Source organism: Protopterus annectens, chromosome 4.part0, assembly GCF_019279795.1.
Source record: "Protopterus annectens isolate FY-2018-M chromosome 4.part0, PAN1.0, whole genome shotgun sequence".
Classification (NCBI taxonomy): Eukaryota; Metazoa; Chordata; order Ceratodontiformes; family Protopteridae; genus Protopterus; species Protopterus annectens.
The window spans coordinates 705,791,395-705,814,273 of NC_056733.1; the positions used below are offsets into that span (position 1 = coordinate 705,791,395).

The 22,879-nt window shown below is 39.8% G+C and overlaps 1 protein-coding gene across 3 annotated transcripts in view; it reads left to right on the forward strand.

Annotated features, from left to right (window-relative positions):
• Window positions 1-2,279: 2,279 nt before the first annotated feature.
• DERL3 (derlin 3) overlaps window positions 2,280-22,879 on the forward strand; it is a 399,138-nt gene continuing 378,538 nt past the window's right edge. For 2 of the 3 annotated variants that reach the window (XM_044068683.1, XM_044068685.1), the window contains exon 1: window positions 2,361-2,510. In XM_044068683.1, coding sequence (XP_043924618.1) covers window positions 2,418-2,510 — 93 coding nt within the window. In that variant the 5' untranslated portion in view covers window positions 2,361-2,417. The other variant, XM_044068684.1, reaches the window with a different exon arrangement.

Here is a 22,879-nt window from a genome sequence, read left to right on the forward strand (position 1 = left end):
ACTTATCAGACCAATGATGGAGTATCGATCCCAATGGGATGTATCTCAATGCGACACCTGCAGCAATTCAATCGCCCCAAAGACAACCCCAAAATTCCTCAAAAAAGGAAAAAGGGACCCAAAACCTGTCATATACTGCCTCAACTCTATTCAGTTGCATATTTGCTTGTTCTGCACCTGCTCCTACTGGTGACCTCTGCCACCCTGAATGACCCATAACATGAATGGACCGAATTAAAAACAAAAATCAAAAATCCCCACACCATCACCACCCAAGCACTAAACTTAGCACACGGATATAAATAGGGAAGGCTGGAGGGGGATTTATCACCCAGAGACTCCTCCCCATGCGGAATAAAATAAAAAATCCTGAATCCAGAGCCAGAGCACCTTAGCTCTGTTGAAGCCTCTGATCTTGACTGGTGTGGGAGATCTTAGGGGGTTTTTGGAATCATCTCTGTCTCACTGCTGCTGGACAGAGCAACAAAACAACTAATGGGCAAATTATTTTTACTATAAGGTGGCGTAAGTAAGCATACAACTTTTTAGGCTAGGCTTGCCCTTTAGGGCAGACAGCCTAGTATAAACCTATGAAAGTGCTTAAATACTGTTGAATTAAAGTGCAGTTTCAAGTTTGTCCTGGTGTTTCCTTTTTTGGTTACTGGTTTGGAGTTCATTTTGAGGTCCAGTTTTTATTCTTGGACCAGCACTAGTAATAGCCAACCAGTAGCCATTTATGCAGCCCAGAACAGTGGACTACATACACGTTAGTTCACAAAGTCCATTGAACATGTGAGAGAAACAGACAAATGCAGGTTTTGTAAAAACTGAATTGGAAAGAGCCACACATCTTGTTGCTGGGTCTATCCACTCAACTGTCCCTAATTTTAACTCAAATTTTAACTCTATCCATCTTAATCCCCCATAACACTAGTGCCTTTTGGAGGAAATGTGGTGAATTATATTTAATAAATAATGACAATGATTAAAAGTTATAAACTTCTGTTCCTTCAGGAAATGTATATTAATGTATCCTATTCTGTTAATGTCATAAGTTAATGAAACTCATATTTTAATAGTGACCCTAATTGTCCCTGATTTTTTCTGGATTTGTCCCTGATTCTGTTGAAATTTGTCCCGGATTGGTTGAGAGCTCTGGCTGGGTGTGATGCAGTAATGGCTAAAGGACTGTATACTGAAAGGCATAATAATGTAGCAAGACTGTTCACCATTACAATACTGAAGTAACTGAAAAAACGTTGGAAACATGAGCTACAAAGCATTATAGAAAATTAAGTTTATATCACGTGGGATCACACATTACCAACAGTTCTGAAAAAAAAAAGATGTGAAAAGACAACCTGTAGTAGCCTATGAAAACATACGTAGCAGTTATCATTGAAATTGCTATACCTGGTGATTATAGTCTTACACGTAGAGAACGACACAAAGTCATAAAATATCAGGAGGATTTGCATGCAGAAGCGAAGGGATTGCAGAAGAAAGTTACCCAGTAGTAGTAGAAGCAATATAATAAAAGAATTTACAATCATGCTACCGATACATGGTAGCAGTTGATTCTGGGCACACTGTAGTTTGCGGTTGCTGCGAAGAGCATTTCTTGCTAACATCAGATTGAAACAATACTAATCGGGACGGGAAATGGAGTCCATTCCCGACCTCTCAACTGTCTAGATCTTGTCTTCATATTTTTTGGATTGTTCCTCATACAATTTATGGCAAACCAGTGAGGACTGAATTCACTAAATAATAAGAGGGCATTTGAGTTTCATGCTTCATATTCTTCAGAAAATGCATTGTAACACAAGACCTTTTAATATAGCAACTTCGTAAGTTTATAAGAGCAATATTTTAAATGTATCCCTATTTTGAGGCTTTGTCCAGATTTCTTGTGCCAAGAGGTTGGGATTCCCGTCATGGTATTAGAAACTCAAATGCGTGTGGATATATTCAATCCGGAGAAAACTAAAAGCAACACACTTCTCATTAAAACAAACTACAAAGCCCAAATTATACTATTTCCCTCTTGAGTTTCTTTTTTTCCTCTACGTAATATCCTTTCATTGGCTCCTTGTCGGTATCCCACCCTTTGCTTTTTTATGAGTGGTTGAGTTTGAGAGCACGTGGAATTCGGAACCAAAGCAAACCTGTCCACGATCCCGCCCTTAGACACGCCTTCTTAGCGCCAGTAAGAGTTGGAATGGCTTGGCGCAGGAGTTTCAGGACACGTCAGTTGCTGAGTTATGAATGGACGAGTTACTTGTCTGTCAAACGAGTCACTCGTTTCCTATTGAATGGTTCTTCAGACAGGTTACCCTAGTAGAGTTCACCAGGTCAGAACTGTGTAGTTGGTGTTGGTCGTTTGTTACACTGTTGTTGAAACATATTCTTCCGCTATGGCGTATCAGAGCTTCAGGCAGGAATATATGCAGATTCCGGCTGTGACCAGGGCTTATACAACGGCCTGTGTGCTCACAACTGCTGCTGTGGTAAGGATTACTGAGTTTTGTGTTAGTGTAGGTAAATGATTACCGTTATAGATTCGTGATGCTTGGGTAGTTTACCTACATCTTTGGTACTGAAGGGGGCGGGATGTTGTTGGTTTTCAGGAATTGTTCTAAGAAGGTAAAGTTCTACCAGATAAGCTGTTTTGTATTCATTCATTAGGTTTGCCTAATAGGGATTGTAGAAAAAAATAGTGTAACATGGCAGTTGAGTGTACAAAAACTGGTGACATTCCATTCTTGATTACTGTTCGTGATTTACGATGATTGTCATACAATCACTAAAGTACGTTGACAGCTAGTAAAATTAATATGGTGTGAGAGCAGCAGTGCATTTCACAATCTACTGGTTGCGATGGCTGTACTTTTGTGCCCAAGTACTGTTGAAACTTCTACTGTAGGGACTATGTGTGTTATGACAAAGCGGAGAATAAGGTAGGTACTTGGGTAGTAAATAAGAAGACAAAAAAATAAACATTGTAGAGGAGCAAAAGAGTGACTCAAAGCTTATTTGGGTAATATGACTATGCTTCAAAGTGCATGGGTATGGGAACTGCAAGCGTGATTCAGGTTGTGAGGGAGGGATATTGTTGGTATCACAGAAAGATGGGCAACTGAAGGGGTGGGATATGTGAGGTGTCTGGAGAAGCACACATGTAAAATAATGTGTAAATAGTGTGTAAGGAATGACAGAATAGTGTGTAAGGAATGACAGAACAGAAGTGGTGTAGCAGTCTGCCAGAAAGAGGGAATCTATTTTGAAATCAGCAGGTGAAGGACCACCTGATGAAGTCTGCTCTGTGAAGGGGAATGGTTAAGGTCTGAACCTAACATGAGAGGAAGTTTGCAGGATTTGCTAAGGGGACTTCTCCCTGCCCACTTAGTAAAGCCCCCCTTAGCAGTGCGTGCTAACCATAACTACTCACTTTACTTTTTTAAAAAGAAAAAAAACTTTCTGTAACACTGCCACAGCACAGACAACTGACACACACACAACACTAAATCTTTTCTCTTAACTAACCCGTAGTCTAACCATTACTCACACACATGCATGTACACACACTGTCGTACAGTAAATCCTTCCCCTTACCTGACCTACACACTGTCACACCTACAGTTAATTTATCCCTTTTTGTAACCCATACTCCAACTCTACTACACATACTCACACGTTCACACCCTCTAAGCTGTATCACAAAGCCACTTATCTTTACCAACACATCTGGAAGTAACCCAATCCACCGTTCGCATAAATTGCCCTTCGCACAAAATGCAGTACATTACAGTTCACATTGTCGCATGCAAGAGTTCATACAAGTGAATTGTAGTCATACAAACATTGTGTGTGCATGTATGTATGTGTTTGTGTGTGTGTGTGTGTGTATATATATATATATATATATATATATATATATATATATATATATATATATGTGTGTGTAATATATATATATTTTTTTGTGCGTGGGTAATATGTATGTATGCATAGTAATGTAATTACAGTTGTCATAAAACTGTATTTCATTATTTATATAATACATATGTTTAATATAGTTGTATATTATAAATACATGTATATACGTGTTTCAGTTTCATGTAAGTAATATGTGCTTTGTATAGTTCTCTGCAATGACTGTTACTGCCATTTTTATACTACTCTGTGGAAAAGGCTATAGGAATATTGAGTTAGTATCGGAACAGGCATTTTATATGTTTGTTTTTTTTTCTCTCCTCTCTCTCTTTCCTTGGAACTGGCTACTGCATAGCTTGAAGTGTAAAACATACAATGGCAAGTATGTTGCTAGCTATAATGAAAATTGTTGTTTTGTTGACTAGCATATAAAGATCTTCTGTACCAGGAGTAAGCGCATTGAGGATTATTGGTGAAGTGTTAGTTATTTGACTTTTTTTCCTATGTCCTTTGGTTTCTAACGGACAAACCTTCCGCTATCATCTCTGCCCATTTGTTTCCCTGTCCTAAGCAAGAGTGGGCTGGGGGGCTGTTGTACAAGCAGCCATGCCGATGATTTGTGTCCTCAACTGCATCTTGGCAATGATGTGAATTTGTATAGTCATAACCTTGCCCAGGTGGGTGACTGGAGCACCTCCTTCACTGCAGCACTTTCCTGAGCCCCTCATTATGTGTGCATGGTCCTGCAAACTCTTCGTACTATGGCTGCCATTACCTCCTTTTGACTATTAAGTTCACATCCCCCAGTCCAGTCAGGTTCAGCTACTTGAATGATAGCAGTGCTGCATGGGAGCAGTGGATGCATGTTCCAGTCCATTGTGAATCTTTGCAAAGTGATGCCTCTCCTATTGACCAACTTGTTTTTGCACTGAAGATGAACATTTTTTCACAGCAGGCAGTTGGAATTCAAGTTGTTAGTTAGCATTGTAATTGTGAAGTAGAGTTTACATATGTCTGTGTTGGTACATGGAACATGAGGAGGGCTTTCCTACTGTTCTTAACTGTTTTTGGTTGGCTGGAGGCTTGGCTGATTGAAAGTGCTTGTTTTATATTTTTGTTCATCATTATAACAGTCTTGTATGCTTAGCAGATGCATTTGCTATGTTTCCTGAATTAAAAAGTTAGAAGGCACATGAATAGGCATTAATGAGTTCCCAAGTCTACTTTGTGCTGCAAAGCTTGTCAAATGGTATCAGAATGATTGATTTTTGTTGTGTTACCAGAGGCTGAGTCATACTTCAGTAGTATATTTTATTTGCATTCATGTCTAGTGGTGGTGTCCTGGTTAAAACAGCAACCACTTCCTGGCATGTGAAGATGCCTTGGTCTTCTTTACTGTTTAGCTGCATTAGGGAGGAAGCATGTTTCATATTCACAGGAATTGCCAGGCTTGGGCACAGTTAGAGAATGTGTAATTCTGTTTATTTGGCTGTTCTGTTGCCTTTACCAGTAAGTGTGGGTATTTGTTTTATCAGTGGTGTGGATATGGGGTCTTTACAGAACTGTGTTAATGCTTACCACATGCTGCTGCCACTTTAAAAGCCACCTTTGGTGCCTTCCGTTTTGTGGTAGTTTCAGAACGCATCCATGTTTTGCATATTTAGAAATGCACATATAAAACTGTGAAAACTGGACAGCAGGAAACAAGTACATTTCATACATATATTAAATGAATGAGTAATAAGATGATTCCATAATACTGAGTATTTAAGTTTAGCCCAAGGTAATTATTGTTTTGTCCCCCACCTTCACACACCGACTAGATAACTTCTTGGTTCTATGCCTTATTGTAGATTTTCCATCCTTTTAACTCAGTGCAACTGTCTAACACTGCACTGAAATAACTGAATTATCATCCTAGCAGTCTGGGGGGAATGCTAGGCCTGCAGAAGCCATGGGCCGTAGATACTCTGAGGTGCATTTTAGAGCATTTTTTTCTTGCCTTTTGATCCGTTGAAGGCATGAACAAAAATCTTGACTAAGGAAAAAAAAATTATTTCGAGGAGGAAATCCAAGGCTAAATGTCCAAAGCCAATAAAACTAGTATTTTTCAATAAACTAAGAAGACAAATGTTTCCAAGGACACACAAAATACATCCAGAAATCATGCCTGCCTCTCTGTCCCTCAAAAAAAAATAGTCCTCTTTTGTGCAACCCTCTCATTGGATGGAAAGTGTAAGAACAAAGGTCTCAGTTGTATATTTGAAGTAGTTGTTGTCATACATGTACACAGCATGCCTTCTCCTCTCCAATCCTCAAACGACCTTCATCTTCTGTTTACTTCTCTGTTCAATTCTATTCCAGTCTGATATCAAAGTGCTACAGATGCTGCCAAATTTGTGTACTATAGCAGGCTTTATTAGTCCTTTGCTTAAAATATAGTCACATATATACATGTCTGATGTTTATTTTGTTTTCACTGTCCTCACAAGTCATCACAGTAACTTATTCCAGCATGATGCTCTTATACAGTATATTGCCTCAGGACAAGCTGCAGTGACCTTTTGCGCTAACCTCCTGAGATCTGATGTGTATTTATTTATTAAATTTTGTTAAGTGGGGGTAAGTACATTGTCCCAAAGACCCTTTTCATCACAACCTGAGTCAGATGCACATAGAATTAGACAGTGAAAAAATAAAAAGTAGGGAAAAATGACATGATAACAAGGAGTATAACATTCTAAATCACAAAGGTTGATGCACTGACTGATATTAAAACTATCGTATTTAAATAATACACAATGTAATAGCAAGTAAGATAACATTAGTAGTAGTGATCACTTGTAGATGTGTACACAAGTTAAAGAAATAATGACCACTTTGTTCCCAGCCCCAACATAAACTATAACAATCGTCTGTACACACATCTAAGCAGGATCAGTTTGATATTTATCATACACATACACACACATGTACACTTTTTATGCTAGCTTATAGGTAAATTGGAAGTACACCAGTTAGCTATTGGCATCTTTTTTGGAATGTTGGTATAAACCAGAGCACCTAGGTAAAACCCATAGAGAGACGAGACATGCAGCCACCTATTCATATGATCATAGGAGATCACTAGGCTATCGACCCAGAGAGGTCATTTTAAGCCTAGCTGTTTTCATCCCAATGTAATACCATAGAAATGCTAGTCAGTACCAAAGATTGCATTTCCTGATGACTGCCCATGGCCAGGAGGGTTGTGGACTTGGGCAGTCATCACTAAATGCACACACGCATGCATTTAAGGACCCACAGCCAAATTATCAACCAGAGAGCCAAATGCTGTGAGATGGCCATGCTACTTGCTGTGTTACTGTGTAAGTGATGGTTGCTTTCACATGCATCGTGTCCAGACCTCCACAGATTGCCACTTTTTACATACAGTACATTCAAATGGGAAGGGAAAGATGTTATGGCCAACTTTTACAACTGGATACTCTGCAACAGCTGTCCCACACATGCACATACATCCCTGTCTATACACAAGTCATAACAACAGTATTTTTACACTCCTTCAGCAAGTGCAGTACATTATGTGACAGTGATCCTGCTAACCCAGAAGCGATCTAACAGCAATATGGGTGCCATCTCTATCGATAGACATCCGCTGTACCCATCGGCTACTTTGACTGTGTACACCTAAGATGTCATGAGAATTAAAATAAAAAAAAAATGGCCACAGTAAGGTATTCCACCTTGTGTTACACAAATGTGTTGCACTAGTCCTGCAAATTCAAATTAATTACTATTTACAAAGTCTCCCCTCCATATCCAGCAATTATCGCCAGTTTGACATGGACCACTTCAGGCATGACTGCAGTGTTCAATGATCTGTTGGGAAATTGCAAATTTTTATGAGTGGCAGAGATATCACTCAACCTCTTAGCTCAAGCATCCATGACAAAGCCAAAAGTAACAGGGAACAAAGTACCAAAAATCAGGACAAATTTTAAATATTTTTCGTATTTGCCTAGAAAATTGCTGGAGTAATGTGCTTTGCATTCACTTGTTTTCCGAAGGCTTGTCGTCATCATTAACCCCTCATTTCCCCCATTTTCTACATGGGGTTGGGGTGTTGTGTAAACTGTCTTTATCTCTTTTGATTTAGTGCCACTCTTCTACCTTGTTCTACGTCTTCTTGCACACAATCCATCCATCCCTTTGCTGAATATCCTCATTTCCTCTTGCCTTCTTCCTGTCTTTTCCAACTTTTCTTTATTGGATCATTTTCTGTTTTTCTGCAAGCATGCCTGAACCACACTGATCTGTTCTCTTTGACCTTCTTGGCAGTTGGAGCCACTTGATGATCTGCTATGCCCAGCACATACTCTGATCCAGAGGACATAGAGCTGAACTTGTCAGGTAGTAGATTTGTTAAATTCACCCCTTCTCCCCTCCAGTATTCTCAAACCAATGCCTGTATCTACTCCCCCCCCCCCCAAATCTCCCAAGAACAAGTTCTCAAAGCCTAGAATACTATGTCTTATGGTTTGGTTAACATACCAGGCTGCCTACTGGTTAGCCGGAAACATGGACTTCTTGTACCCCCTACAAAGGCTATTCAATATTGGCCTCAAAACAGGATTTATACCAGATGAATGGAGGACAGCAGCGATCATTTCCTTGCACAAAGGTGGGGCTTCAACAGACTTGGGTAATTAGACTCATAAACCTGAGCAGTCTCATTTGTAAGGCTATGGAAAAGATTATGAAACTAATGAATAGGAATAGAGGTAATTGACAGACTCTTGGCCCATCCCAGTTTGGATTCTTCATAGGGAAGTCCTGTTTACTTAATCTAAGCGACTTCTTTGAAACTGCCACTGAGGCAATGGATGAGGTCAGATCAGTGCACATTGTACATCTGGACCTCAAAAGGTGTTCAGTACCATCCCACAATCTGCCATTATAGAAGAACACTCTCCGCTAAATGTCTAACCACTGCGTAATGTGTTGGATAGCAAATTGATACACAAATAGAATCCAGGAAGTAAGGGTGGGTGGGCTGCTCTGCTATCTCCAAAAGACCTGCCACTAGTGGAGATCCTTGGGGTTCAGTCCTTGAGCTGTTTCTCTTTGACATTTTACTTCTCAGAAGTTAAGGTTAATGTTAATGGTTTGTAGCTGTCCATGTTTGCAAATAATTGCAAATTTGTTAACATCATAAACTTCCCAGAGGACTCTCGGATCCTGTAAGAGGGCCTGTCCCAAACAAAGTAGCCAGTGTCAAAACCATGGACTAAATGTCAAGAAATATGTAATTGTATACTTCAGCAAGTATGTCTTCCCTTATAACTGTCACATTGACAACAACCTCCTTTTTATCCTGTTGGAGGTCTGGGAACCTATGGCAATAATGAACTATCCTCTGATCTCTGTATATCCATTATCGTAAGGAAATCCTTTTGCATCTCTCAACTTTTATCTACAGGTATGGCATTCAGATCCAGGCATTTAATTATTCCACTGTACTCGGCACTCATTAGGCTGATCATTGTGTGTAATGCCCCTTTTGCTATGGAACTTTCCAAACGCTGGTCTCAAGGGGACCTCCCATGGCACTTTCTCTTTTTAAAAAAATTGAGGGCATAAATCCAAAAAAACTCTGGTGATTAATTCAAAGCTTTTTCTCTTTCTCTTGGTATCCTATAGGCTGTTGAGAGGCAAACTCTGTTTTGCATGTAGAGCCTCAACAAGACCCTATTACACATTATTAAATCCAGTGGTATCACAAACACCCAGTTGAGGGGCTTCTGTCTCATTTAGTAACTCAACAGAACGTGCTGGGGGGATAGGTATGTATCGCAGAGAACACTACTTCCATGGAATTGTCACTCCACATAAAGCAGGGTACTAATGTTACTCTATTCAAATGTAATTTGTATGAATATATGGATTACCACAAATTCACCCTCGGTTTAGCACCACTGGCCCTCGTGGATAGGGGAAACATGTAATTACCCCCAACATATACTTGTTAGGTCCAGCTTTGGATAGTTATCATCTTTTTTTGGCTGTTCCCATTAGGGGTCGCCACAGCGGATCATCCGTTTCCATTTTTTCCTGTCCTCTGCATCTTGCTCTGTCACACCAACCACCTGCATGTCCTCTCTCACCACATCCATAAACCTTATCTTAGGCCTTCCTCTTTTCCTGTTACCTGGTAGCTTCATCCTTAGCATCTTTTTCCCAATATACTCAGCATCCCTGCTCAGCACATGTCCAAACCAACGTAATCTTGCCTCTCTGGCTTTGTCTCCAAACCTTCCAACCTGGGCTGACCCTCTAATATACTTATTCCTAATCCCGTCCACCCTTGTCACACCCAGTGCAAATCTTAACATCTTTAACTCTGCCACATCCAGCTCTAACTCCTGCCTTTTTGTCAATGCCACTGTCTCCAGCCCATATAACATGGCTGGTCTCACTACCCTCTTGTAGACCTTCCCTTTCACTCTTACTGGTACTAGTCTGTCACAAATCACTCCTGACGCTCTTCTCCATCCACTCCACCCTGCCTGTACTCTCTTCTTCACCTCTCGTCCACACTCACTATTACTCTGAACTATTGATCCCAAGTATTTTAACTCATCCACCTTCGCCACCTCTACTCCTTGCATCCTCAACATTCCTCTGTCCTCCCTCTCATTCACACACATATTCTGTCTTAGTCCTACTGACCTTCATTCAAATATAAAGGCTAATTGCCATGGGAATGCAAGGCTAGGCTAGGCTTTAAGATGAGACAGATCAATAGCCTAGTAAGTACCTGTGAACCTATTAGTTGTTTTTTTCCATTTAGTGGTGTCTTTCAGTGGAAGATTTTAAGTCTGCAGATGCAAGCATTTAATCACGAGAGGACTGAGCACTGTCTGCTGAGGTGAATTGTACATTTAAAGGAACATTAGCAAGCAGTTCATTGAAAAATGAAGTTTGAAACTGAGGCAAGTGAAAAAACTATGCAACTTGTTGCCTTCCAAGTAGCCTTGGTAATTTAATATATTTCATATATTAAAACCGTGCATAATTTAGTTTTATTTACAAGTAGCCAGTACTTTTTTGTTAATGTTTGCAGAAGGCATGTAACCTGTTTTTTCACTTCTGGGTGGGGGATATTAATAAAAGAACATAGAGAGCCAGTGTTCCCGCTTACAGTAATTGCTAACATACAGTTTAACATGGTTAACCTTAATTTTAGATTAGGTATCACCATTTGGGTTATCTGGTGGGATAACATTCATTTTTTTATTATATGCAGTTTTGTGTGTTTTGTTGTAAGTTAAAGTGGAGTCTGAAAATCTATTTTTCTTTTTTGTTTGAGTATTTTCAGTAAAGAAAAAAAGTGTTTAACGTTTTGACATAGGTTCAAATGGAAATGAGAAGAAACAATTACATAAGAGATCAGTCTGACAGATATTGTGTCTATGTAAGCTAGAAGTTGGAATTATACATTCAAAAGAACTGTCATGTATAATGGGTAGGAGTAATCGCTTTCTACCATGTTGGCTACTGTAGCCATAGTATCGTGGAACGTAATTGGTCTTATGGGTACAGACAAAAAGGAAAGAACATTGGATTATATTAAAAAAAGTGTATGGTGCAAATAACTGTTGCATCAGACTCTTTTGGATAGAAAAGACCATTTGAATTTGACAAAAATGATTTCAGGATGGACATTGAGCAGAATGTCAGGGACAACGGAAAAATTGAGCAATACTGATTACTAGAGGGACACCACTAGTGATAGATGAGGAAAAAGATGAAAATCAGAGGTATGTGGTCGTAAGGGGTTATTGGCATGGATAGAAGACTGCCCTGGGCATGTATTCTACCTAAGACTTGTGGGGTTTAAGGCAGTCTAGGGATAAATAATGGTTTTAATTGTGAATATTATCTATCAGTGGGGTCACCTGACTCCTAATAGTGATGGTGTATCAGGGTATAATATGTGTATAATGTATTTGTCTTCTGTTCAAAGTTGTATCCAGAAAGGTTCCATGGACAAGCCCACATGTTCGGCTGTTGAACAGTAAATACTGGAGAACGTTTCTGAAGAAATGTTTGTGACTATTTGGGATGGAAGGTGTGAATTCAGTGATAGGAACCTAGGCAGAATTTGGATATTATTGTCCAAGGTCCAATAATTCGGATAAACTGGATGGAAATTGCATTACACAGGAGCATGGGTATTTAATGGAATGCTTTGAGGCTCATCTTATAACTATTTTGGATCATGCATTGATTAAAAATAGGGTATGGATGCAGGATAATGAAGTAAAAATGAGACCTGATACTTACTTTCTTTCTTTCTTATTTAGGTTCATAGGTAGGTACTAGGCTATCTGCCCGAGGGCATTTATAAGCCTAGCCAGAGTGTGTCAGCTTTCGCCGCCCCATTGATTAATTAACTGAGCCAGGGGTGTATTTTCTGTTACCCATCCACTCGTCAAGGTTTCTCTTGAAGAGTGTTAGTGAGGGGCTTTGCCTAATGTACTTAGGAATTTTGTTCCAAAGCATGGGGAGTCTCTGTGACAGGAATCTCCTACAGCATGTTCTATTTATTGTTGTGGCGAGGTTTAGCTCACTAGAGCGAGTGGCTCACAGTGACTTGGATTTCTTTAGGTGGAGCATGTCCATCAATTCTGAGTTGGACATGGCTTTGTAAGTCAGGCAGAGATCACCTCTGAGTAAGTGATATGCCACTGAGTACAGCCGGAGTTTTTCCAGTCGGGCTGCATAGGACATATGTTTGAGGCCAGTAATCCTCTTGGTGAGGTACTCTTGTGGTCTTTCCAGCTGTTGGAAGTGTCTTGTGAGGTACATCCCAAATGGGGCATTGTACTCTGAGGGGTCTGATGAGTGACGAGTAGAGGGGCACTATAACCTCTTTATTTCTAGATGCGAACCCTTTAGTAATTTAGATGGGCTACATAGAAGGATTTCCTAACTACTTTTGGCAATATGATAGTAATCTCTCATTTGACAATCTACCTGGGTCCCCAGATCTCTTATTACCTCTTCTGTATTAAGGGGGCTGCCATCTATGTGGTAATTCATGGGTGTTTTGTTTTTCCCATACGGGATAACTATGCATTTTTTGGCATTTAGCTTGAGACCATGACTGACTCCAGGTGTCAGTCTCAGTAAGGCCCTTTTGGAGAATGTCCTTGTCAGCCAGAGAGTAAATTATGGCTCCCAGTTTGCAGTCATCAGCAAACTTGGTTAGCCATAGTCATCCTGTGTTTGCCTGTACTTCTGAGAAGTATATGCCGAACAGTAGGGGTCCCAGGACCGAGCCTTGTGGGACACCACTTGTGACTGGTTTAGAGTCAGACCTGGAACCTACTATTCTTACCGTGTGAGTTCTGTCTGTAAGCCAGTTGGCAACCCATCTCGTGACGTAGGGGGTTTTTGTTCAGGCTGGTGAGTTTTTCTATAATTCCAGAGTGGGGAATGGTGTCAAAAGTCTTGGCGAGGTCAAGGTAGGCAGTGTGAACCACCTTCCCCTCATTTATGGCCTTGGTGACTGTCTCGAAGAAGTCAACCAGGTTTAATAGGCATGATCTGCTCAACAAAGGTGAACTGGGTTGGTTCAAGTGTTTGGAGGTTCCCAATGTCTTTGTTAATGAGTTCCATGATGATGCGCTCCATAGCCTTGCAGACCAGGCTAGTCAGGCTTATGGGGCGATAGTTACCAGGGTCAGTTGTGGAGCAGAATAACCGTTGCTGTGCGCCATTCTATGGGCACATAGCCTGTGGAGAGGCTGAAGTTGAACAGTGTGTTTAGGTGGGGGGTTAGTTCGTTCTGTAGTTTGTGCAAGATGCAGCCTGGGACACCATCTGGCCCCATTGATGCTGTGCTTTTGGCTTTTGAAAGGGCTGTTTTCATCTGTGCGTTTGTGATTTCCAGGACACAACACTTTGCCGGTACTGTTGTGGGCCCTTTTGGGGATGAGAGGGGGGTGTGAAGTTTGCACTGAATCTATCTGCCAGGATGTTGGCAATATCAATAGGTTCAGTATATTTTGTGCTATTTTGCACTAGCTCAGAGCATATCTGCGAGTTGCCACTTAGATTCTTGACATAGCTAAAGAAGGCTTTGTGGTTATCTTTTGAATCCTTGGCTATTTTTCTTTCGAAGTTAGCCTTGGATGATTTTATGAGGGACCTTAGTTTCTTACTGATAACTGATCAGGGATATCTTTCCTTCTTAGGATTTGCTTTTTTTTTTTTTTTTGAACTAGTTTCCTCCACCTATTGTATAGCCTGTTTATGGCAGGGGACCACCAGACTGGTTTCCTTCTCTTAGGGGAGAGAATCTTTAAGGAGGGCACGATCCATGCATCCTTGTAGGTGCTCATAGAGTGCATTTGTAAAGGTTCCTGCATCTTGGACACTGTTATCCTTTAGCGTGGGGGCTGTGAAACTTACCACCTCTGTCTTAAAGGTAAAGTTTGCTATAGAAAAGTTTTTCACTGTGATTTCCTTAGTTGGGGGTGGTGGTGTGATGTGGACATCCAGAGTGATTAGTTTATGGTCTGATCTAACCAGTGACGGTTTGACCTCCGGTGCAGAACACCTGTCTCCCATGTTGGTGATGACCAGGTCAAATATGTTTTCACCTCTGGTAGGGGAGTTTACCAGCTGATCCAGGGCATTTGAGTTGATAAATTCCAGGAAGAGTGGGACCTGGGAGTTTGTACTTGAGTAGTTTTCCCAGTTAACGGTAGGGTAATTGAAATCGCCCAATGTCAGGGTATTCGGTAGGACCTTCATGTTTTCCAGTGTCTCCAGAAAGGCGGAGTGGTGGTCCTGGGTCATGGAGGGTGATCTGTAGCAGGCCACAATTTGTATTGCAGATTTGCCTGATGTTAGTTGCACATGGATGATCTCAGAGGTATCATGCGTCACTAACCTGGAGGTGTAGGTATCCTTGATGAATATGGGTACACCCCATCCTTTTGTGTTTCAGTCCATGTTCTGTGGCCAAAATGTGTGGTATGAGTTGTAACCCGGTAGTGTTGGGGTGCTCTGTGGAGCCTTTAACCAGGTTTCAGTTACTGCACAGATGTCGACGTTCTCTATACTGAGGAGTGCTTCGAGCACATGTATTTTGAGATTTAAACTCCTGGCGTTGAGTAGCATAACCCTCATTTTTTTTTTTTGTTTGTGCTGTTTACGTAGGTGGGTTTGACTTTTGAGCCTTGCCTGAAAAAGGCACTATGGGGACAGCAAGAGCCTTGGCCAGTATTCGAAAGCCTAGAGGTGACAGGTGCAAGCCGTCTCTTGCGTAGCAACGAGGCTTATCGAGCATGTCGTCCCAGGCTGACAGACATTGGATCCCCTTTGAATGACAGCAGAAGCTTAGCCAATTGTTGAAATTGATCATTTTTTCTTTATACTGCGGTATCATTCTTGGTGAGGGCAGGATGCGACTTAGGGTCATACCTGCCTGGGCTACATGATCAGAGAGCTCTTCCATGTCTTTTTTCATGTTGTCCCGGGAGGTACGTCTCAGGTCATTCACACCAACATGAACAATGACAGTCATATTTGTACTTTTTCTGGAGTGACCTGAGTGCTTGTGTTATGTGGCGGATTCTGGCTCTCGACAGGCAGCTAACCATAACCTTCTCCTTGTCCAGCCTAGTGAGTGGGACGTCCGTGTGCCTGACTATAGAGTCGCCTATTACTAGTGTGTTAGGTATGTTATTTTGCCTTAAGGGCTGTGATTGTGCAGTACGCAGATTTTATATTTTATGTGTTTGGCTTGTGACAGGAGGTGCAGGTTTTTTCGGTGTCTGCTTTGGAGGTCTCTGATGCTTTTGCAGGTTTTTATTTAGAGCCTCAAGTATGTTTCGTGTATTTATGTGTATTTTTTGCCAGTGCTGGTTTAGTATGGGAGGCTGGAGGTGTGGTGCAAGTGTTAACTTCTTCTCATGACTGTCTGTTCCAGTCTTTGGTGGAGAGAGCTTAGCCTCCAATTTAGCTATATAATTGCATCTCTCGCATATGTTAATGTTTTGTCGTAGGATGAGAGGTTTGTCTGTGTACATGAGGCAGTTGTAACATTGCCTCAGGATACCCAGGTTCACCAGCTGGACTGGAGAGTATACCTGAAATTGCCCTTTGGTCATGCCTGAATAGTAGGGTGAGCTGCTTAGTCGCTTGGTTGGTGAGGGGTGAATAATGAGCCTTGCCCTACTGGGCAATCAAGTATCGGGATATATTAGTGCTTGCTATTAGGTCTGAGCAAGTTCTGGACTGTAGGATGCTTTTTAAGTGCTTAGGTTGAGAGTTAGACTACTTTCAAGGGAAAAACTGAAGAGGAGACCTGGTGGAGCCAGGAATAATTTAGCCCTAGCTAACCGGCGCTGCCCAGGCATGCAGAACCGTGCGGATGCGGTTTTTACAGCAGGGAAATGAAAGAGATAGAAATTAGCCCAAAATGGCCTATAAACTACTAACTTCTGGGCTGGAACCACTCTTCCAGGGACAGATGACTGCTCAAAGCTCCCTCTCTCACAGGTGAACAGAGAAACCTCCTTCTATCCAAGTAAGGTATGGGCAACTCAGAAACTTGTAACACAGCCCTGAATTCAGCATTAGCCTGAAAAGTGGCTGTTTGTTAAAGAGAGCAGAATTTAAGGAATTGGTAATGAAAATGATTTGCGTTATTAGAGAAGATAGAACTTTCTTTTGAAGGGATAGCTGGTGAGTGCAATAAAATGAAAATGGAGTTTAAAATCATGGTAGAAATAAGGGAAAAGAAGATATGGGTGAAGTAATAGAAATTATTTAGAAGGATTGACAAGGCAGAATAAGGGAAATCTTGCATAGTGAGCAGATGCAGAGTACTGAAGGGAAAATAATGGAGTACTTTATTTTAATAATATGCATGAGTTTGGAAAAGTTCCTGTTAAGCAACTATTTCTGATACCTCTGTAGGATGTACGGTTACTTTTTTTCCTTGTGATTGGAGTTTAGAAATATTTCAGAAATTGCATGAACATTTTCATAAAGCAGAGGAACGTGAAAACCAAGAAAAAGCACAAACATAAATTTTATGGAATGTTAATGTTAGAGGAAAATGAGGCTCAACAATTAATAGGTAACACAGGGAGAAATGTAAAAAAAACAGTGATGTATAATCAGTCAACAGGGAAGTCTACAAAAACAGACTGTATTCCGATGACGTTTGAAAGGTGAGCAGGAAGAACGTGATATAGATCTGGAAGACTTTGCTTAACAGTATTTTTAAAGGTGTGTGTGTGTGTGTGTGTGTGTGTGTGTGTGTGTGTGGGGGGGTACCAACATTTGATAGAAAACTGCGGTGGCTGTGTTACCCAAAAAGGGTAAAGACCCTTCAGAACCAGTCTCATATAGACCCATTTCTATTTTAAACAATGATTTGAAAGTGTTATTGTCTTGGATAGAAGACCTGGACAAAGGGTTGCCAAAACTTGACATATTTGGATCAATATGGTTTTGTGGAGGGCAGTAAACATATGACAAAAGTAGTGATGATGTAGAGGGAAGCAGAGCATAAAAAAGTGCAGCTCATGTTGATCGGTCTTGATGTAGGGAAAGCATTCAACTGTGTTAGCTGGGATTCCTCAATCAGAATAATGGGGTTAATATATGAGGCTATATGAAGGGTTGGAGGTAAGAATTAAGGTGGGAGAGTTCCTCTCTGATAAACCGTGTTTGAACAGATGAACCAGGCAAGGCTGTCCTCTTTCCCCTTTATTTGCTTTTTATTTAGAACCATTAGTAAAGAAAGTAAGAGACTCACAATCTCAAAGATATAACTAGAATTTGTAGTCAAGAACAGGACCCTAATTAATTAATAAAAGACTAGATAGTTCAGTATTACATGATTTGAAGATATACTTTAGTCATACGAATAATTTTATTCAAGATTATTACTGTACCCTTTGCAGCAAGAACTGAATACACATGAATAGCTGGAAAACGAGTGGGTTTAGGCTTCTCAGCTGAAAATAGATGTATGTTATAGTTCATTTACAGATCAGGATACCTTGTAAACTTTTTAAAGGTCCAGGTAGCAATGCAGCATTCCTTCAGAAATCTAGGCTTACTAATATCTCTATTAAGAAAGACACACTTCTATGATTATCACAGAAATCACAACCAAATGTACCTGATAGTGGTTAAATACACCAAGCAAAAAAAACAGTAAAAGCAGTGAGAAATGACTTGAGAATTTAGCGCATTACTTGTTTAATCTCTGCTTTCATCACAGATTGACTTCATCAAAACTTAGTACCATTTTATACAAAAATAAGCCAATAAGAAACCAGAAACAATCAACTGTTTAAACTGGTTTAAAAATAATTAATTTCGTTTACTTAAATACAGTGTTCTTATTATTATAAATAGATTTTAAGCATAAAAAAGACACAAGTTTAGAAAAATTATTTTCGTAAGTCTATATAAGATACATCTCTTAAAATAGTAAAAATAATACAATCATAGTTTATCTGTTTGATGTCATTAACATCAAATGCTTTCTTTCAGCCCTAGGAATCTGTCGGCCCCCAACTTTATTTGCCACAGAGTTTCTTTCTGTTCTACGTTATTCTTATAATTCCCCCTCTCAAGTCCATTGATACCGATTCCAAAATGGAAAATAAAAACCTTTTATAGTTCTTACATTCTTTAGAATGCTTGTAAAGTGAATTTTTTTCATCTTTTTTTTTTTTTTTTTTTTAATAGAATGAATATATTTCTTTCTTTGGTCCTGTAACCGTCTAGTAATCATACCATTACCTATGTAATAAGCATTGTACCCTGAACAGACACTATCGGCCCTAGAGCCTGTATAAGCCTAGCCAAAAGAGGTTCCCTGGCTTTCGCCACCCAAGAAAATTATTTTCCTGTGCCCCTGTCAGGCAGAGCCACAAAAGTGATCCCTGGGGTGAATTTCCTGTTTCCCATCCAGTTGTCAAGTTTTCTCTTAAAGAGGGCTAATGAGTAGCTTTGCTTGACATGAATGGTAGTCTGTTCCAGAGTATGGGAAGTCTCTAGGACAGAGGACTCTATCCCTCCACACTTGTACACACTAGCCCCCCCCCTACAGCTACAATTAAATCTACCAGCAACTGTGATAGTGTGTTGTAAATGCTTCAGAAATATATGGGGTCCTTCTAAAATGTAGTGACATATGGAACACCCTCCACACTTATACATTCTTTAACTTTTTGTTGACAAATTTGATAGAGGGAGAGTTTTGGTGTTGTCTTTCTGTAACAAAGACTTCAGATTGAATGAATTTTTAAATGCTAACTTAGGACATTTACCTATAGTTTTAAAGAGACTAAAAACCTTGTACACTGGACCAGCCAGGAAGAACACAATGCAGGCAGTTAATTTGTTTATTGACAAGCAGAATAATAGTATATAAGCAATTTAACGCTCCAAGTACATTCAATGCGTTTTCGTCCAAGTACCGCCCAGACTTCATCAGATCACTTGAAAATAAGACCACACCATTAAATAGCATCTGTCCTTTCCTTCAATTAAATCATTAATTGATATTTAAAAATGTATACACACAAAATCATTAAAGCCCTCTCGCTAATACTTAATGCAGTCTTGCATTAAAAACATAAAAACACTCTCGTACAAATGTAGAAATCATGTTGATTGTTGCTCAATATTATTAATGTTACTACAAGCCATTTAAATACAAGTTGAAATTCCCATAAAACAAGTTAAAGCTTGGCTGACCTTCCCCTTTAATAAGGGAAGTAGGGAAATATTATCATTGGGTCCCGGATGCTTGTTTGCTTCCAGTACTTCCTGCCAGTAAGTTTCCCTGAACTCTAATCTGATTTCCCAGGGACCCCCCCTGGGTACCACTTCAATTACAAAGAATTTAAAACTAACCCCCCCCCCCCCCACATTGTCAGATGTGCCTAAATAATGCATTCTTGGTGTTTTGGTTTCTAATATTCAGGTAATCATAGATTCTACACTTCAATTGCCTCTCAGTTGTCCCTGTGTAGAATCCATCACAGGAGTCACAGTATGCCAGGTATGCTAGGCCAGATGAATTGCAATTGGTGTATGTCCTACCATTCAGTGTTTTGTGTCTTGCTGTAATAAAAACACTCTCGCCATGTTTAATGTAGGGACACTGGTGGCATGCTCCACATCTAAAAGTACCAGCTGTTTTATAGGAATAAACTTGTCTGTTGTTAGTCTGTTCTAATAAAGTCGTAATATTATGACTCTTCCTGAAAACTACCTTCAAAGGTTGTTCCTTAAAAATATCAAGATCTGCAAACTCAGTAAATTTGGTCCATTCCCTCTGTAATATGCTTTTAATACAATAGCCATCCCCACTAGAATTGGTAACGAAGGCCCTATTGTACGTTGATCAGGTACACTTCCTGATGCCTTATTACACAAGGTAAAGGATCCTTTGCCTAAAATCGGGTGGGGGGGTGCTTCTCCTTCCTCCCAGTGCAGACTTCCTCCCTTACTTTCAAGATCAAATTTCTTGGATAACCTCTTTCTACAAACATATTTTCTAAAATGTTACATTCCATGCAAAAATCCTCTTCCAAAGAGGTCATGCGACTAGCGCGGACCAACTGTCCCTTAATAATACCTTTCTTTTTGAAAGGGTGGGTGTGCACTGGAAAACCAGATGTATGAACTGGAGAAGGTTTCCTTCCTGTAAATCTTAGATTTAACCCCCCTGGTCTTGTGTATAGAAACAGTCAAGTAATTCATACAATCAAAGTTAACCTTGTGTGTAAATTTCAAAAAAGTGGTAGTTTGAGACAGGTATTCCATAAATTCATCTAGTTTGTCAAGACTCTTCCCCCAGAACAAGCATATGTCATCCAGGTAGCTATTATACATTTTCCAACAAGTAGAAAATGGGCTGTGTTTAACAAATCTGTGCTCCCACATAGCCAAAATAATATTGCCATATGTGGGAGCACAACTGGCACCATGGCAACCCCACGTTCCTGCTGGGAAAAATTCTCCTTCAAAGAATAAAAAATTATTTTTAAGAATCTGTTCAGTCAGTTCAAGGCAAACAAATATGTCATTATCAGAAAACCCTTCTTGCATCCTGAGTGCCTCCTCCAACCATGATAGACCAATGTCATTTGGGATGACAGAAAACAGGTCCATGATGTTAATAGTAACAAAAATGAGGTCCTCTGAAAATAATTATGGTTTAACCCTACAAGAAAATCCCAAGAATCCTTCAAAATGTGTTCTTCCCTTTTCCACAGTAATTTCAATTTTCAATCCAAATATTTGGCCAGTGAGGCTACTTTGGAGCCCTCTGATGCTACATTTGGTTTGGTGGGTCCTGAACACATTTGTATACTTTGGGTATTCCAAATATGGATCATACCCTGAGCCTGTTATTTTCCAAATATGAGTAGGTTTCAAAGTCAATAACGCCTTGGTCAAATAAATCTTTCAAGGCGAAATCAATCTTTGGATATGAACTGTTGATTTCATTAATGGACACAGGGCTGTACTTAGTCTTGTCTTGCAAAATGGACAACATTTTGCCTTCATAGAGTATCTTGTCCATCAGTACAATGCCCCCACCCTTATCTGGTTCCATCACCCTCACATTTGGATTAGTGCATAATTCCTGTAATAATTTGTTTTCTTCAGATGTCAAATTGTATCTAATTTTGTGGTGATTGTAAGCCTTTCTAATTTCTTTCTTTTTCCAAAACCTGCTCTAGGTTTTTGAGTTGAGGGTGTAAGGGGGGCTTGTAAATACTAGGTTTCCTAGGTGCCATAACTTGTTTGTGCACTCGTTCTTAGTAAATTCTCTAAATTTAGTTTACGTATAAACATTTTAATATCTAGTATAATGCTGGAAAGATTACTCCTCTGCATAGGAATAAACTTGAACCCTTTCATAAATAAATTGAAAAAGCCCATAGTAACAGTCAAACTGCTGAAATTAAAAATGCGGAACCCTGAGTAACTGAAAGTAGAATCTATGAACACCTGAATGATATTGGAAAACAAAACACCAAGAATGCATTATTTAGGCACACCTTACAATGTGTGTGTGTGTGTGGGGGGGGGGGGCTAGTTTTAAATTCTTTGTAATTAAAGTGGTACCTAGGGACGTGAGGGGGTGTCCCTGGGAAACCAGATTAGAATTCAGGGAAACTTATTGACAGGAAGTACTGGAAGCAAACAAGCATCCGGGACTCCATGATTGTATTTCCCTACTTCCCTTATTAAGTTAAGGTCTGCCAAGCTTTAACTTGGGAATTTCAACTTGTATTTAAATGGCTTGTAGTAACATTTAATAATATTGAGCAACAATCAACATGATTTGTATATTTGTATGAGATTGATGATTTATATATTTGTATGAGAGCATTTTTATGTTTTTAACGCAAGATTGTATTAAGTATTAGTGAGAGGGCTTAAATGATTGTATTGTGTATACGTTTTTAAATATCAAGTAATGATTTAATTGAAGGAAAGGAGAGATGCTATTTAATGGTGTGGTCTTATTTTCAAGTGATCTGATGAAGTCTGGGAGGTACTCGGACAAAAACGCATTGAATGCACTTGGAGCGTTAAATTGCTTGTATACTATTATTCTTTTTGCCAGTAAACAAGTGAACTGCCTGCATTGTGTTCTTCCTGGTTGGTCCAGTGTACAAGGTTTTGAGTTTTTTATTCTGGACTTTCTCTGGTTTTCTGGTTATAGTTTTAAAGAGCTCATTGTTCCCTTCTAAAATTTTCCATTTATTACTTATAATAGTTCAAATAGCTGGACTGTAGACAGTCCAGCTATTCGAACTGCAAGCTGTGTTCCTATCAGTTCTCAAATTCTTTCCAGTTGAGAAGGAGTGATAGA